The sequence below is a fragment of the Gymnogyps californianus genome, chromosome 7, assembly GCF_018139145.2.
Source record: "Gymnogyps californianus isolate 813 chromosome 7, ASM1813914v2, whole genome shotgun sequence".
In the NCBI taxonomy this organism is placed as follows: domain Eukaryota; kingdom Metazoa; phylum Chordata; class Aves; order Accipitriformes; family Cathartidae; genus Gymnogyps; species Gymnogyps californianus.
The window spans coordinates 36,500,566-36,518,693 of record NC_059477.1 but is presented as its reverse complement, the minus strand read 5'-3'; the positions used below and the strand labels follow the sequence as shown (position 1 = coordinate 36,518,693).

At 37.8% G+C, this 18,128-nt stretch overlaps 1 protein-coding gene across 1 annotated transcript in view; it reads left to right on the top strand.

The window, feature by feature from the left end:
• Positions 1 to 18,128, top strand: part of TMEM163 (transmembrane protein 163) — a 103,299-nt gene that overhangs the window by 50,309 nt on the left and 34,862 nt on the right. The window contains exons 3-4 of the mRNA XM_050900390.1: positions 13,277 to 13,320; positions 14,473 to 14,564. Coding sequence (XP_050756347.1) covers positions 13,277 to 13,320; positions 14,473 to 14,564 — 136 coding nt within the window. The remainder of the gene's footprint in view (positions 1 to 13,276; positions 13,321 to 14,472; positions 14,565 to 18,128) is intronic.

The following is an 18,128-nucleotide window of genomic DNA, read 5'->3' as shown; positions in this document are numbered from 1 at the left end:
TTTCCAAGAAGGTTTATTTAAAATTATTGCATTAAAAAGCTACTACCAAAGCTTAATTAAAAACCACAGAACAAAGAAAATTTGTTATTAAGACTCACATTTCATTGTAATTTTTACTTAATGACTTAGAGCCCACAGCTAACTTAATATATCGGGTTTGCTCTCGAGTTGTACACTAAGCCTGACTGCAGTGTGTCTGTGTCATCCTTGCTAGCAGAGCATCTCCATATTACAACACTGAAGTAGGATTGGTGACAGGCTTCTTTATTGTGGCCCTTAGCAATAGATTGTTAAGATTAGCACGTTGTCTGAGGAAGAGATTTGTCTGAAGGGCTTGCAATTCCTTCCTACAGTTAAATTCAACAGAGAGCTGTCAGACAGTTCCTTCTCTCCCTGGAAGGTTTGTTTATATTTCAGCCTAGAAAGATAAAGATAACACAGAGGATTTCCTTTTTTTTTTTTTTTCCTCTCCCTGACTTTTGATTTATTTAGCAGAATTGTCTCTGGTCAGAACTTGGATATGTAATTAAATTTGCGTGAGAAGGGTAAATTTTCATTGCTTGGTGATCCATATTAAAGGAGCATTAATAATCCAGTTCAGACTTTAAGATTTCTTTACATTCCAGCAGCCATATGAGAAGTGAAGCAAGAGTCTGCTATCTTTTAGTTGTTGAGCTGAAATCCTGCTAACAAAACATGTAAAACATCTTTTAGTTAAAAAAGCATGGGAAAAGAAGGTCCAGCAAAGAAAGAATCTTCTGGACTTGCACACTTTAAAGTGTATTTGGGAATAGAGAAGAGTAAAATTATTATACAAGAATGAACCAACATGCCTTCCATTGAAGACAATGCTAAAATAAAACTAAGAGTGGATAGCTTTTGTAGAACGAGAGCAGTAGGGAGTGCCTATCTTAAAGATTTATACTTGTATGGCTTCCTACCTTCTCTTTTGGGCTTGCAAAATGGCCTGTTAAGAAGCAATCAGCAAATGTCGTTTCCTCTGTGCTTAGAGAACTCAAATAAATGGCTTTATACATATTAGATCCTAGTTTCATCATTTATTTTTTGAGCAAACCTCTTTTGTCCCTCAGAGCCCTGTTCACTTGGATGGAAGTCAGTATGTTCATCAGTTTGCTTACACACAGTGAATAGCAATATATAAGCTTGCAATTTCCTCCTTTCTTTATCAATACATTTTACTTGCAGTTACCTGGACTATTTAACTACTTTGTGCAAATAAAATAATCTTCCCTAATAGAGATAGGAATGTAAGTTAAATGTCACTTTGATCAGAACCCATGATACAATATACTGAAATAGGTGATAAAATCTGCCCTTTGGTCTAAGTGAATAAAAAACAAGGTAACATTTTCAGTCATCTCCTGCTTTGCAGTTATCTGACCATAGAAATGAGTTTATAGTATAAGAATCTAGGTGATAAACTGCCACAAACTATCTGACAATACAGTAACTGTAAATAAATGTTGATAGGACAGTACTGAAATGAAATTAAATTATGAAAATACTTGCTGATTCAGAACTGCCATAGTTGTTTGAGCATTTTTTAGGTTTATTAGCAAAACTGACCAGTAAAATTTATTGTGTAAAATTGTGGCAGTTTTCCCAATTTACCCTCAGTTCCAAAATAAATATTACTTTATTCCAATATAATTCTTCCATGTTTGAATTTTAGTGCTTTGTCAAATATGCCACATACAGGACTTCTTGAACATACAGACCAGTAAAGGGACTACAAGTGATTTTCTGTTTTTAAAACTGCAGATTCTTAGAGTGTGGGAATGCCCCTGTGAGAGTTTTACAAGTTTAAGATGTTAAATGGAAGGAATTGAACTCTTCACTTGTTAAAACTGAAGATTAAATGGAAGGATTTAATGGGGTATGGAATAGCTTGTTTCCTGTCTAGTAGTACATAGAAGTGTCCTTAGCATGACGTGCTCTGTGCCTGACATACTCACCTCTGAGAACAGGCCTTCAGGCTCCTACGTACGAAAACGGGCTGCGTGTCTACAGCTGCAGAAGTCTCATCGGATGTCCTCTCCCACAGTCAGTTGAGGTATCTAAAACATTGTACACCAAAAAGCAACTTTAAATTGGAATGCTGTTTTTTAAATGTGTATGTAAAGCCAGGTTTTAAAGTTTCTCCACTAATCCACTGAGGTGTCTGGGATTGTTTGCATTCTTAATCTCACTTTGTAAAAAGAAAATCTCTGTAGTATTGTGCTATATTCTGGCACCCTGCTTAATTGTATTTGGCAGCTTGTTTTGGTTCTGGAGCAGCTCACTAGCCATCTAATTAAAATGGTGGGTACCGTGATATGTGTCTTGTCTCTGAAATTGATAGGGATGATGAAAAAGGCTGTGAAGATGACTAATTATTTTTCAACGACCAAAGCTTTTCAATTCAAATCTTCCCTGGTTTTCATATTTCTAAGGTCATTAAAATGCTCAGAGAACAAACATTTAATATGAGACTAAATGTCATGAGTGTGAATTTCTTCTGGTCTTGTCTTCACACACCATGTTCCATTCTTTGCGTGTTCAGGAAAGCCATGCATAGAGAAATGAAGATAAGCTTCCTTTTTTCTTTTTTAAATTTTATTTATTACGATAAGGAAAACCTGTCAGTCTTTGCATTATTACGCTCCTCTCTTGTGTTGTTCCCACTGACGACAGAGGGACTCAGTTGTGCCGTTAGTCATTGGCTAGTGTAGGAAGTGCTGGGGAAGGCACCAATTCATGTATAGAGAACAGTTGGTTCCGGAGAAGCAGCCTGCTGTACCGCTGTGTGGGGCAGGTCTGCGTCGGATCATGATCTGTGCCCTCTGGATTCCAGGTTAGAGTGGCCATTCCTTATCCCAGGATCTGTTGAACCAGGGTCAGTCACAGATGGGCTCCAGCCAGGGTAGCAGTCTTAGATTTCTAAATCACAAATGTGTATGTGCAGAGAATTTATTCTAATTCTGTTTATCCTTCTCAAGAACAGCATTGCAGGATTTAACCACCTGTTAGTTGAGGGAGGAACCAGCCAAAAATACCAAGGAAAGTGACAAGCAAATATATTATTTTACCTTCATTCCTTCTGACAGATTTCCTGTTGCATTTGTGTGATTTTTGCAAAAAAATAGAACACAGATAAATTGTTACACTAGAAATTGTTTTTTTTTTTAAAAAAAGTATCAGCCTGTCTGTATATTCTCGTTTACCTGCATTTGAATGTAGTTTTCAATAGCTCTTTCTCATAATTATTTTGGGTGTCTTCGTTATTGGGTGTCCAACTGACAATTTTGCGTTAACTCCTTTTTCTGTGTTCCAAATTCAGAACCTTTCAAAGGTATCTAAAATGAAGGATGCTTAAAATAGTCACCTTTGCATCCATGGGTCTCACTGCATTTGTGTTGTAGAGGTTTCAGCAGGACAAAAATGAGCTTGTAATAACCCATTAATAGGGGTGCACTAGTCACATCAGTTTCAGTAATTATAATTACATTATACTAATGCAAGTTAAAGGGCAATACAAAATTATTTTCAATATGAATGTTTTTTCAGCACTTGATACACTTCTGAAGTACTGCTATTTTTCTGTATAAAAGGAAGTCTGCTTTGATTTTTCAGAAGTCTGTTGAAATACTTCTAGTATAAAAATAGAGTATCTTACAACTGTTAAGCTGTGGGAATGCCATAAAGATCATGCAGATCATTTCTAATTGGGTTACCATTTTCCGTAGTTAAAGTTTGTATTTCTAAAAGTTAAAGCAGTTCGTTGAGAATGTGAAATATCATAAAAGGCAGATCATAATACTAAACAGTTTATTCAAATAGATAAAATATTTATGGTGCCTGCTGTCACTCTCTGCAGAATTACTGGATGTTTCCATACGGTAAAATGATTTTCCCTGTGTATAACATCCTGAAGTGTGGAAGTACTTTCATCCCATTTTATAGATAAGAATCCTAAAAAAGGGAATGTTTAAGGGTTTTGTCGAAAGTTACTCAGTAAGACAGTATGATGTGTGAGACTGTGCCAACCACCCAGACCTAGCTGTCTTTTCAAACAATTATACTCTCTCTTCAGAGTCCAGTTGTTCTGGCTATTAAACTTATTCTGGATCCCTGATCTTCAAATATCTCTTAAGATCCCTGATCCAGTTCTGTTTCCTTATCTATGAAATAGGGAGACTACTGTAATTGTTTCGTTTGATTTATTTTTTGAGGTAATTGTAAATATAGTTATATGTCTATAATGACCTCAAAAAATATAACTCTCTCCACACACATACTGAATGAAAAAGTTAAAATCCATCAAATAAAATAAAATAGATTCTAATTTATTTGGAAAACTTTCTATGGTGAATACAAAATTTTGCAATTCATTGCTGCATCCATTGAGCTGCTTAAAATTTTACTGAAATTCTGGGAAAAAAAGGCCTTTGGTCAAAAATTTGTATATTGAAGTTCACATGCAACTCCAGTGAAAATATTATCTGGCAGGTCTGTATTTTTTTATAACTAGAAAATTCACCTTTGTTATATTATGGATAGCAGATACTAAGAAAGAGTTCTTAGAGTTAATGTGGAAAAGTGAGAATTTAGGCAGTGCTTTTGTGGACTGGTTTTAAATGTTTACCATGGCTGAAATGGGTTTCTTTTCTCTAAATTTAGAGAACACCAGGAAGAATCCCACTTGAATGGACTTGAACCACAGATAGATTCCCCCCCCCGCCCTTATCTAAGAACTATATTTAACGTATGGGATAGTTGGAATACTTCTAGAAAGAAATATGATATGTGGCAAAGCTAGCTAAATCCTCTCTGGATCTAAATCCTCCATGCTGCGCTTCAGTCAGCCAATTTATATGGAACAGAGGTTATACTGTAGCATGATTCCAGGTATTTAAAGCTGTGTTATGTTTGTCTGCTGGTGTGAGGATTTTGAACCTGAAATATCAACCAATGAAATACTGTTTGTATGCGTCATAAGGCCTGTGGTTTGAATCTTTGTAGCATGCTGAGAATTAGGTTTTACGATGTTGGACAAATATTTAGGTTTCTTAGGAGTACTTTCAAACTGGACTTGCTTGGTTTTTTAACAGCAGCACTGATGATTTGTTTTAATGCTCTTGATGCCTTATATACCACAACTGTTGAAAATACAATTCACAATCAAGTGAAGTTTGAAATAGTAGCATAAAAATAGGGAAAAAATAAATAAAAAAAGATGCTGAATCTGGAGGTTTGGCATGTGGACTTTTCTGATGTATTTCATTTAGTCTAAATTTGGCAAACTTCAAGTTAAGAATCTTTTTACAGGAATGGAGACAAATAACCTTGTCCAGGATGGGGGGGATGCAGTTCTCACTGGTTATGTTCTTTTAAATGTGCTTATGTTCTAAATAAAAAGCTAATTAACGATAATTTTCTCATATAGACACCAATACATAGCACAGTACGTATTCATACACTTATTGTTGGTTGTGCTGCAGTTAGCCTGAATCCTTGCATGTAAAGTCTATGTTAATACATCTGAGCTGTAGCTTGTGTACGATACCATTCTTTAATTATCTTTTTGAAAGGATCTCTCCGTCTTTCTAATGTGACCACAGGACAGGAACTTACCAGAACCTGAGAATAATGGCCATATTTCAGGTCTTTTATGAACAATTCAAAATCTTCAGTGACTGGTAAAAACGTTTAGCCTATGTCTAAGCTGTTACAGGTTTGGGGATGCATGTATAAAATATGAGTTCGCTGGATCTCTATGAAGCCTCTAGAAACCCATTCAAGTCAGATGAGCATTTACAAACCTTCACCTCAGTCTTCTAGCTTATTCTGTTAACTTAGGTAAAACCTGCTTCAAAGCGACTGGCCAAACTCCCAAGAATAAATTCTTTATGCTGTGTAGAACCTGAATACTTCTCTGCTAGATTTGCCTACAGTTAGTAAAACACAAAAGATGGGAGAAATTTTGCCTTTGGAGAGTCTCCTAGGTCATTAAGTCTAGATAATCTTCATTTGGATAGAGCGAGTTACAAATCTTGGCCACAGGGCTTTAGAAACAGCTGTTGAGTGTGTCTGATATCACTCAACATTTCTGGTCATTTGTGGCTTTTTTAGCCAAGGTACCACTCATTCCTTGTCCCTGTCCAGGGCCAAACTGCTTCCTTTGGTTTTGGAAGCTAGTTTCAGGTTCAAAATTACAAAGCCCGTGGATTGTAGGTATAAGCTGCAAAAACTTCCCTGGTAAATGTGCAGTTACGGGCATTTGCAACATTCTAGACCATTTCAGTTGTTATAGTTGGAGTTGAGGCATCAATAATACATAGTTTCATTAAAAGACAATGTGCTTTAATGTCATTGCACTGAGTTATTTTGGGTGATTCAAGTGACCCCATTTGAAATAGAACAGATTAAACTATGCACCTATATATTCAATTGCAGAGAGTTTGTACCATGTACCTGGAAGGAAAACAAGTATGTTTCTTATAGACCTTCAGCTTTTGTTATTCCTGTTCTTAAATGCAAACGTATGCATTTAGTATCCCGATAAAGCTCAACTGGAGCTATAACATATGGGCCCTCTCTTAGTTCCTGCCCCCTGGAAAGCCAAAACTAAACAAAAATACCACTCCTCCTTTTCTCTGATTTATTTGCGTTCTGCTTTTTAAGATGATCTTGTTTGAAAACAGAAGGTTGGCACCTGAGAAAGGAAGCAAGGGAGCGTGTGAAGCAGTGGGATGCTGGACAGGAGGGGTCCTGCTTTCTCCCAGGACCGGCACCGCAGTGCACTGCTCTGCACAGTGCTTGCGCATACTGTAATATTACCCCTGCGTGGACTTTTGAGCAACCCTGGAAATTGCTGTTAACTGCCTTATTGGAGTTGCCTGCTTTCTGGTTTTACAAAAAGCTTTCCCTAAACAAATGGTTTCTCGTGTTCGACTCTGGCTATGCTAGAAAAAGTGAATACAAAATTGACTGCTTTGGTATATTTGGCTGACCATTTTTCAGTGTTATACTCACTGAAGGGTAGCAGTGAAGGCTTGTTGTATATAGAAGATATTTCAGCAGCTGTTAAAAGAGCCCAGGCATTATTTTTTCTGAAATCAGGAACAGGTTTACCCTCTGTGTGTGTGTGTGTGTCTATCATTCAGTGTTTGCTTGGGGTTTTTTTTTCATATTGCTGGTATGCTCTTGGGGACTGTCTACTGTGTATTGTAGAGAAAGCTGGTTCACCGTTTTCTCCACAGGGATAATTTTTTCATCATTCGATAAGTTATACCTTGTTTTTTGTAGTAGGATTGTTTCATAGTTCAGGATTGTGCAGTCCTGCTCGGTTGCCCAGTCTGTTCTGTTCATTTGTGGGACATGCCAGTGGAGGCATGAGTGCTCTTTCGGTAGTAAATGAAAGATGAAAGCAAATTAAACAGAAGTGAATCAGAAGACTAAGTAAGATTTAGGACTGGACTGCTTTGCCGTTCTTTGAGATTGCTGCTGTTGGTGAGCACCATGGTATAATGAATAACCAGTCTGGGAAAACTGCATCCATGCTGCCTGTGTGATAAGCCAATACTGTGAATATTTAACCCCTGAAATGGAAGTCTTCTGATCTTTTACCATGAGGCACTGATGCAGCCACAAGACAAATACAATCAGAAAATACGTAAACAAAGGGAATTAAGGGAGAACTGATGTTTAATTCTTTGCAAGAACCACAAAAAATAGGTTTTTAAAAAATTCTGAAATTGAAACATTGAAAAATGAATGACTTAAGATAGAAATCCTGAAGTCAGAGATGACTAATAGTACTAATAATAGTATTTTTTTTTTTGTGAACATGTCAGCAAACTGGAAAGAATTGTTTGGATTAAACTCAAAGAAAAACCTTTGCGCAAAGCCCTGAAATTCTACCGTTTCTGTAATGAGAAATGAGGAAAATCTTCAACTGATATACACTGTTGTAGTTCACTGAAGTAAATGAAGTTATGGAAGTTTGCAGCTGCTAAAGATTTCACCATTGCAATAGATGGAAACAAACAAACAAAAAATATTAACTGAGTAATAGACAAGGAAAGAAAGATATGCTTGGAAAGCTTTACCACTACCAACAGCAGAATTTGTTGCCAGACTGAATCTGCAAAGATTTTTAGGGTACCTTGAGGATTTTTTTTTGTTATGGAAGAAGTAAAGTAAATTGTTATTAAATAGTAGAGAGTGTTGCTCGTTTATGTCAAGGATCTCAGTTTAAAAAAATGAAGAAAAAGTTAAAGCTGTTTAATAGTTTTGGTGGGACTGCACTTTCTTTTTGAAGGAAGGAGTAGTAAATCGTAGGTTCCTTAGCTTTGTTGCTTTTGTACACATTTAGAAGCCAGAAGTTCCAGCCCTGCCTGGCCTGTAGTCCAGGGGATAGTAGAGACAGGCTGGAAGATGCAGTTGCTGCTCTGAAGTGTATAGAATTTGTACAGAAAACAAATTCAGAAACTGGAAAAACAAAAAGCTGAAGAAGAGTAGTTTCTTGTCCTAACAGTCATGCCCCAGGCAGTGGCAGAGCTGAGGACATGATGTCTGGCTCCTTTAGAGCCCCGTTCACTGAGTCACATCCCACAGCTGAGTCTTCCCTAAGGACAGAAATCTCCTAGTACTCTGCTGCAGTTCATTCTGCACAGAGTCACTATGACACCTTTCAGGCAGGTGGAAAAATGAACCCTCTTAGGGACTTCCTTACAAATCAGTCATAAATTCTAATGAGATCAAGATCCAGGTTTAATATACATTAAACTTATGCTTCCACTTGGTAGATACATACATAATGGTATAATGGTATTGCCCAGAAATAAGGGTCTTTACCATGTTGATGCAATTATAAACTGGGAAAATGAGCTGAAGATTTTCTGTAGATAGGATTGGTACAGTTTTGCCAATGACTTTGGGGTAGAAATATGGGTGTAGGAACATGATGCTGATGGATAGCACTGGATCTGCTCATGTAGGTTAGATGTCTGGCAGACTTGTGTCTGAGATATTGGTTGTTTAGCAGCCATTTGTGGCTGCTGTGCTGACTGCAGAAATTTTAGGCGTGTGCATAAAAATCCTTAAATTTTGCTCTACTAGAATTTTGGGGAGGGGAGAAGGTGCCTGGGGAAATGTATGTGTACCTGTTGGTCCTGGTCAGTAGTGTTTTTTACAAGTATTAATGGTATCAGAGTCATGTCTGTTCTTTGCCTTCAGTTGTTGTGAGGGATTTTTAGAAAGTATTACTCATTTGGTTTTCTCTGCTTGGAATGGATTTATTTTGAAATATTTATTGTAACATTAGGTTTTGGTGTTTTACCAACACTGGGCAATGAAAACAGACTGTATTTCAGTTTCACTTCTGATTCAACACAGCTTCCAGTTCCTTTTGCTTGTGACTCTGTACAACCTGCAAGATATGCATGGTAATATATATAGAAATAAACCCAACACTTCCAGTGATGTTCAAATTGCCTACCTGATTTCTGCTAAGTGCAGGTCATGTGCTCTGAAGCCATGATATTTTATGTGCTGACATCCAGGTGTCTTTCAAAAAGACTAATTTCAAAGCAAACGTGATGGAGTGATTGTCCCACCAAGAAGAGCTTCCTAAAAATATTTTTCCCATCTCTGAGTAGGTAAGGGGAGATTTTTATGACAGTTGGAGGAGCTGTTTGTATGTACCATCTCTCATTTGTAGCCAGACTCATCCCAAAGCTTTCTGTTTGGGAGAACTGGAGGCAGAGTTAATTTCCTGTCCTATTTCTTGCCTCTTATGTTTGTGCAGAAAGGTACCAGGGTGCTCTCCCAATGCAGAGAAGGAAATGAGAGGCCCAGGGTCACTGTGACGTCCTGGCTCTCCAGGAACACATTTTGGATGGATTAAACTTGGCAAAAGCTGGTGGGAGACTAGATGGCTGAAGAGTTAAATTGGAATGATTTTGTAGGGTTAAGGCCCTAGTCATATGATTTTTCTGAGGCACATGGAAATGAATAAACCCCTTATTTTATTGAGGGTAGAATGTGTGGGAAATGGGGTATTTTTCTTTATTTGGAATCACTTTGGAAGGGGTGAATGAATTACAGCAAAATCTGAACTATAGGTTGGCAGACTTCACAAATTGATGTCGCTGTGCAGGTGGAGGCAGTGGTAGATTTGTGGCTTACTGTGCTGGCTCTATTTTTAGTTTCTGAGTGCTTGCAAGTTCCATTTACAAATGTCAGGAAAATGCATTAGGATTATCTGCTTTATTGTAGAGGTAATAAAATACTGTCCAATTTAGCCAATAAAACAGCTAAAAGCAGGCTCCCACTGTCATGGCTGCATAGCTGCTAAATGTATACAGTGGCTCCACAGAATTTTTAAGCTGCCCGCTCTGTTCTTTCCTCATTGCTTGTTTCCCGCCATTGTACTGATTCAATATGGAGATTAGGAATCTCTGAGGTTTTTTACATCAGAGGCTCATCTGGGAATAACTGAAAATGTGTATTGAGAAGAAGGAAGGTGAGGGTTCAGCAAAAGCTCTATGATCCATTCCTGCAGTGCCGTACATTGCTCTTGGAGCACGGCAGTGATACTGGAGGCATAAGGACCACTGGTTATTCCTTTGCCCACGGGTCTCAAGTTCTTGGATGCTAAGAAGTACTTCCCTAAAAGTCCTTTCACCTTCAGTGCCTAGAATGGGGACCAGTCGTTGTCTTTAGAGGATGTGGTCAGTCTGTGGCAAACTGTATTGGTTAATAACCTGTAAGCCAATATTACAGTTGCTTTCTCTGCCATAGAGCCTAGACTCATGGACAAACATCCCATTTAAGCTGGGATGACTTACTGGTGAGCTTTATGACTATACTTGTCAGCTAGAAGTATTAATGTGCTGAAGTCAGGGCTGAAGGTGCTTTAACATTGTTATTTGACTCTGAAAGAAAGACAAATGGGTTGTTTTTCCCCATTAGAAAACCAGTATGTAAATAAATAATATAAAAATATATCTTTCTAGTGCTTAAATGGTCATTATTACTTTTATTATGGCCTTTTACCACTACAAGTTAGTATTGTAGGGTACCAGTCCTTGGAAAGTCTTTCCTCCAGTCGTATTCACTAGCTAGCAAAAAGGTTTAAGCAGGCTTGTGACACTGTTAGTTAATACTTGTTTTTCGTTACTGTTTTAGATAGCTCAGGCCAAACAGATTGTGTTAGTGCTGTGGATGTTCACTGTGGTAGAATACATAAAAATAAAGACAGTTCTCATGCTAAAGACCTTATGCTTTAAATACACCAAATATGTTCCCTAAAGCATTCTTAAGGTGTGCCTATCTGTATGCACTTCATCACCTGTAGAAATTATATATTAATTTTTAAGGGAACCATAGAGTTATTTTGTTTTAAGTCTGGATTAGAGTGGGGAAAAAAGCTGGCAATTTAGTAAAAACTGAGGAGCTAATTCCATTACAGAGGCAGGCTAGAAATAGAAGTAGGAGTAAAAGTGTGGCTTTGAACTGTATCATATGAAAGCAGTAACGACAGGAACATTGCAAGCTTGTGTGTACCTGTGAATGCCCATATTTTTTTTGATGCAACTTCTGCAGTTTTTGAAACTATATGCCTCTAAGGAGGCACACAATGAAAATTTGATAGGTAATATATTATTACACAATGAAGTGTTCAAATTTGCAGCTGGATTGCTGCAAGCTAGTGTCAACTTGTCAAGTGTAGCTCTTGCCTGGCAAGTCTGACCAAGAAATATAGCCTCTTTTTTCACCTAGGAGATGAAGTGTGGGAAATCATGATTTAACAATGAGAGGGAGATGTAAATCCATACTAACTGTTTCAATACTCTTCGACTTTAAGAAAATGGGAATCTGGAAATGAACTTGATGACTTTTCTTTGTGTTTTGTCCAACTGTGATGATAAAGTCCAAATATTTGTGACATCTGGCATGCTCATGGCCACAGCTAGGTCTTAGATCAATAAGAAAAGGGTTATTTTTTCCAAGATTTTAATTTCTGTTTATCCAGATAAGTGCCACAGAACTGCAGCTTGCTGTTACTGAAAAGAACAGTCAAACCATAGCGGCTCTGTTCTGCCAAGCTGTTCTAATGAATACTGGAATACTGAAAATTAGATACTGTGTTTGTCAGCCTAAGATTGACAAAGTCGTTGATGAGTCTTGTTTTTTTTAGTTCAGGTATTTTTATTTTTACAAAAATGTTTTTTTCTTAGTAAGTTAGCTGATATCTGTTAGTAAAAGAGTAGTAAAATTAATCCTTTTAGGCTTTATTCCAAGCCCTTTTAATATTGGAACTAGCGCTGTGTGTTTTATTCAGGGAGCACAGGTTCGGTTAGTCCTGTTCTCATTCGACAGTCTACAAAACACAGCAAGAAGACTAGAGCTGCTCAGTGCTCGAGAGCTTGACATAGCCGTAGTGTTGCTGTTAGCCTGTGAGAGTTGCAGTTTGATGAAGTCCCGTCTCCAGGTGATGGCCTCTTCTGTTGCTGTGTGCTTCTTCCCTGGTATTCCTCTGAGCTACTGAAAGGTATTTTTCCTTGCACAGTACCTCCTAGAATTGGGAACTGTGAGATGATAGAATTAAGATGCATGGAGTAAAATTATAAAAATGATAGTTTTTTCTAGATGTTAGCCCGTTTCTAAAGTCTCATTTATTTTTTAGAGACAGTATGCAGTCAAAATCGGAGCTGGTAAAAATTTTTCCTGCTAATACTTTTTCCATTGGAAATCACTGATGTGATGGAATTTGAAGCATTTCTTGGGGCTGTGTAAATTACCTTTAGGCTTTTTGTCGAAAAGATGGCAATCAAAAAGTCTGAATGGGTCTGCATAGTTTTCTGTCAGCCAGTTCAGGTGGATTTTTGTGCCTAGCTGGAGCAAGGAGCGCTTTGAGACATGTAAAGTTTTCTGAGAGTTGGAAACTGTGGTTTCAACATATTTTTACTCAAAACTGCATCTGAAATGCAGCATGTTTCATAAACAGACTGTTTCTGAATGCTGTGCTAAGGTCTGGCCCATTATGGTTTGGGAAGAAAGAAAGGCATCGTTCGAGTGACCTAACCATTTCCTGCAGTACAAGGCCTTTCTTGTAGACCTTTTTAAGTGTCGGTCAGGTTGTTCTAGTGGGAACTGGGTGAAACTAAGCCCATATGTTGAAACTAGTTTTGTAGCTCTTGGACAAGAGAAGAAGAAAGGATACAAAAAAGATTTAAAGTGATTCTAAATAATATTTTCTTTCCTTTAGCTGTCTCCGTAATGAGATATAGTGCGTCATCATTTGGATTTGCTGTAAGTAGAGATACAATTTAAATATTCTCTACCATTTTTTTAACGGGCTTTTTCTGAACATGAAATGCTGTATTTTTTTTTATTGTAAGTTCATGGCAAGGTTTGCAAAGTCAATGATGGATTAGAAAAAATATTGTTGAAGTCATACCTTGGAAAGGATAGTAAAGATCCTTTTATTATACTTTTTCAGTTTCTGACTACTAAGTCTTATATTGGAGTTAATATCAATACTTACATCTCATCATTGATAGATGATACCCACCAGACATTGTTTTCTTCTACAAAATCTCTCAGCTTAATCAATTCTGTTGTTGAACTTGAGCCAAATTCTGAAGTTCCCTTCTGAACTCTACGTGACCTTTTCCCATTGAAGTCTATCGTAAAACTCCTATTGACTTCGGGATGACAGCTTTCCTCTCTAGTAGTTGCCATGACTTTCCTGATTAGTGGCAGAGCAAAAAATTCCTAACAACAAGCAAAATGACTCATTTCAAATAATTTGACTTTTACTTTCAAATTTGAAGGTTAGATTGACTCTGTAGAAAGTTTGACTTAAGGATGAAAGTTCTTAGATTGGGACAAGCCTGGTTTTTCGTGTTACCTGACATCATGTCTTCATTAACTGGAAATACAAACATGACAATTTTACTGATGATACAGAATAATATGAAATCTCGATACAATGGGATTTTGAAAAAAAAGTTAGTATTTGCTTGGTTTGAAACAAAACCTTCTACTGCATAAAATTAGTGGCTTTGCAGGAAAAAGGACTGCTTGACAGGCATTTTCAAACACTTTTTTTTTTTTTTTTAGAGTCTTTGCATAAGAGTCATATTAGTATTTTAACTCTTGTGGTGCCACAGTGGCAGATTGTGATGGAGGTTTTTTTTTCCTTAACTTCTCTGCAGGTGATGGATTACAAATAAAAAGTTTTTAATCCCTTGATTGACTTCCTGAGCTCTGAAGTATATCATTGTGCAATAATACATGGCAAAAATGTGAAGATCAATTTAATAAATGTAAATCCTGCTTTCATTAAAATGGTTTATCTGAAGCTGCTTTGTGCCTGTGCAGCAGGATAGTAAATGCATTACTGTTAGTACAGGACACATTTAATGGCCCACAAAACAATTGACTCTGTATCTCTTTCAGTTTGATGCTACCCTGGATGTTTTGTCATCAGCGATAGTTTTGTGGCGTTACAGCAACGCAGCTGCTGTGCATTCTGCACACAGGGAGTACATGTAAGTACACTTAATTACTTTTGGCTTTGGTAGAGGCCTGCAGAGCTTTTGCTGTCAAGCTGTGATGGTACAGATTCCAGAGCTTTGACAAAAAACATTTTGTCATGTCAGCAAGTATTCTTTCCTTCTGCCAACTTACTGTTTGGTCCCAAACATGCAGCCTTTCCTTAGGCAAACCTCCCTGTGTTGGTGATTTTCAGTTTCTTTTCAGCCAAGATAGTAATTGTTAGGGCTTTGTGATTTTTTTTTTCCTTGCAGCATCTTTATCAAATGAACTGTATTTGCAAACTGAAATGGATTTGTAAATCTTTTATTTTGCATCTTACTCCATTATTCTTACTAGAGTATGTTTTTAAAATTGCTGCTTGTATTATATTTGTGCTTCCCTTAACAAGATTGGAATATGAATCCCTTCTCTTTGATATAAATCACTTCAACTGCTAGTGATATTATTAGAAGTTGAGATTACAGAACATCTGATAAGATTGAGCCTGTATTAGTGATATGATAGTAGGGTGACAGTTTATAATAACTGCTGTACAAAGAGAGAGAGACACACACCCTTTTTATTACAGAACTATCGCTGTTTTGGTAAGTAAGAGTATATCAATACTTGCATGTCTTCTTTATGGAAAAAAGTATATGCTTGCAAAGTAAGCATATTTAATGCTTGCTATATAGATCCTATGGGAAAAAAGTCTTTAATTTGCAGTGCAGTATTGATCACAGTGGAAATTATTTTCTACATCATTGTGCATTGTGCAGCATTTCTGTTGGCAATGTATGTGGTAGCTGAGAAGATCAGGTGGAGGCTGGCTCAAGAATTGTTCCAGCTAGTGCATAAAGAAGACTTTAACCTCCTACTCAAATTTTGAGTACATCTAGGTGGAGAACTGCAGTACATTTATCTGCTTTGGTTTTGTTCTGTGCTGCCATTGCTAGCAGTATCCCATCTGGCTTGTTTGAAGATAGTTCAACTATCCCCTGGAATGGACTACAATTTTACAATAAAGGGGGATAAGGTAGCTTTTGTTCTGAAACACCTCTAACAAAGTCCCTTCTACAAGAAGGGAAGCCTGATGAAACTGAGCTTTTACATAACTGGTAGGATCAAGTGAAAAAAAAAAGAAAAAGCCACACAGAGGGGACTATAACTTGTTTTCATAGTCCTTTCCTAAAAACTAAGAAAACAGTAAGCAGTATTTTTACATGCATTAACTCAGGCTCATGCAACAGCTTGCCAGCGCTGTGAGTTCCTTTCTGGCAAGGCTCCATACATAACAGTTTGGAATAAAAGGCCATAAAAGATTGATGTGGCATTGATTCATAAAAATAAATCCAGAAATATGTGATTAAAATTAGTCTTCCTGCACAAATTTGGAGATCTTAACAGGCATTTCCTGAGTATCTTGCTTTTGTGGGCGTCCACAGAGATTCCTGTCAACATTCAATTAACATATTTTTGAAATCTCCTTCTGTTGAGCTTTTTCAAGTGAACCTTGTAAAGTACTTTATAGAGAAAATAAATCCCAATACAAAAGAAGAATCAACATATCCCTATGGCTAAGCCAGTAAAGTGAACAAGCAAAGTAGCGAGCATATTTTCCTGCTTTTTATGCTCATTTTTAATTTGCTTTCATATAATCCCTCTGCTTTACATAAGGCAAAATTAAGTCGATGAATTACTTGCCATGCCCTCTAGTTTAAGACAGCTAAGGTTACATGATGAGATCAGTACCGAGTGAAAGAATGTTACCATATGCTGGGAATATGAATCACTGGATAGGCAGTCTGGTTATCCCTCCATTTCTAGAACTGACAGGAGAATCATCGTAGTACCGACAAGCGAAGAGATCGTTGTGTCTCTTAAGGCAATTCTTACTGTGTCAGATTTTTGAGGGAGGCACATTTCTAATTTCCTGTTGTGTTTAATCAGTCTCTTGCTTGAAAGACTGCATGTAATTATTTTTCCTCTACACTGGGGATATGTTGCATGACTCCTCCTGGCTGCTTGCTTACCTTGTAAATAATCTTTGTATCATATGTGCCTATAACTACACCAGGTCTTTCACAGCCCTTTTTTGCTGTGTGCCAGTGCCTCAGTGGGGAAGTCTGCTCTCAGACTCCTGGACAGTTCAGTGCAAATTCATGTAGGTGCTTAGGTCATGCTGTGTGTTATTCCTGTTTCTGTGTGCCTTGCCATACTTTGCCTTAGTGCAGGAGTGTCGTGGTTTAACCCCAGCTGGCAACTAAGCTCCACACAGCTGCTTGCTCACTCCCCCCACACGTCAGGATGGGAGAGAGAATCGGAAGAGTAAAAGTGAGAACACTTGTGGGTTGAGATAAAGACAGTTTAATAAGTAAAGCAAAAGCCACGCACGCAAGCAAAGCAAAACAAGGAATTCATTCACTGCTTCCCATCGGCAGGCAGGTGTTCAGCCATCTCCAGGAAAGCAGGGCTCCATCACGCGTAACGGTTACTTGGGAAGACAAACACCATCACTCTGAATGTCCCCCTCCTCCCTCTTCTTCCCCCAGCTTTACATGCTGAGCGTGACGTCCTATGGTCTGGAATATCCCTTTGGTCAGTTGGGGTCAGCTGTCCCGGCTGTGTCCCCTCCCAACTTCTTGTGCACCCCCAGCCTCCTCGCTGGTGGCGTGGGGTGAGAAGCAGAAAAGGCCTTGACTCTGTGTAAGCACTGCTCAGCAGTAACTAAAACATCTCTGAATTATCAACACTGTTTCCAGCACAAATCCAAACCATAGCCCCATACTAGCTGCTATGAAGAAGATTAACTCTACCCCAGCCAAAACCAGCACAAGGAGCCTGTGCAAAACTCTGGGTTTCTGCAAAAGCATTACTACTGTTTACCAGAGTAAGATGTGCCAGAGTGACTTCAGTTTAGTTCTTTATTTATAGGTCTGTCTTTTATTGATTTAAATATTACATTTGTCTGTGTATCCTAACATATCTGAAAATAACCTGAACTTCTTGACAAAAGCCAAGTGGAATTGCCAATTAATTATGTATTGCAAATTTATAAAACTTCCTGTTTCATAAACTTGACAGCAAGAGATTGATCCAAAATCTGTTGAAATCAGTGGGAAGCCTCTCATGGAATGGCAGCGTTAGATCCAGTCCTAACTGTTAGACGTCATTGGGAGAGAACATAAAGATAGAATGAAAAACAAAACCCCAGAAAAAGACACACAGAATACAGCCTGACTCATGATGTGCTATGAATTAAATACTTAGACTAAAATGCTAAGATGTAAAAGAACTGCGTAATCTTACTTAAGATGCAGCCATATGGAAGTTAGAGATGCAACAGATCATGGGCTGGTACTCAGAATGAACAGTACAAAACTGCTTGCTGTGCCAAGTTCTGCTAAGCTGAACCAATGCATTTCCATTTGACTTCAGAGGAATTGTAGTGCTGAAACTATCATGAAAATTTGTCCTGCTGAGTTTAACTCAGTTTAATGGGTTTCATTTTTACTAGATGGTTTGATTTCTCTCATTTTCTGGGGCAAGATGAGAAAGTACTTTTTCAGTGTACATGT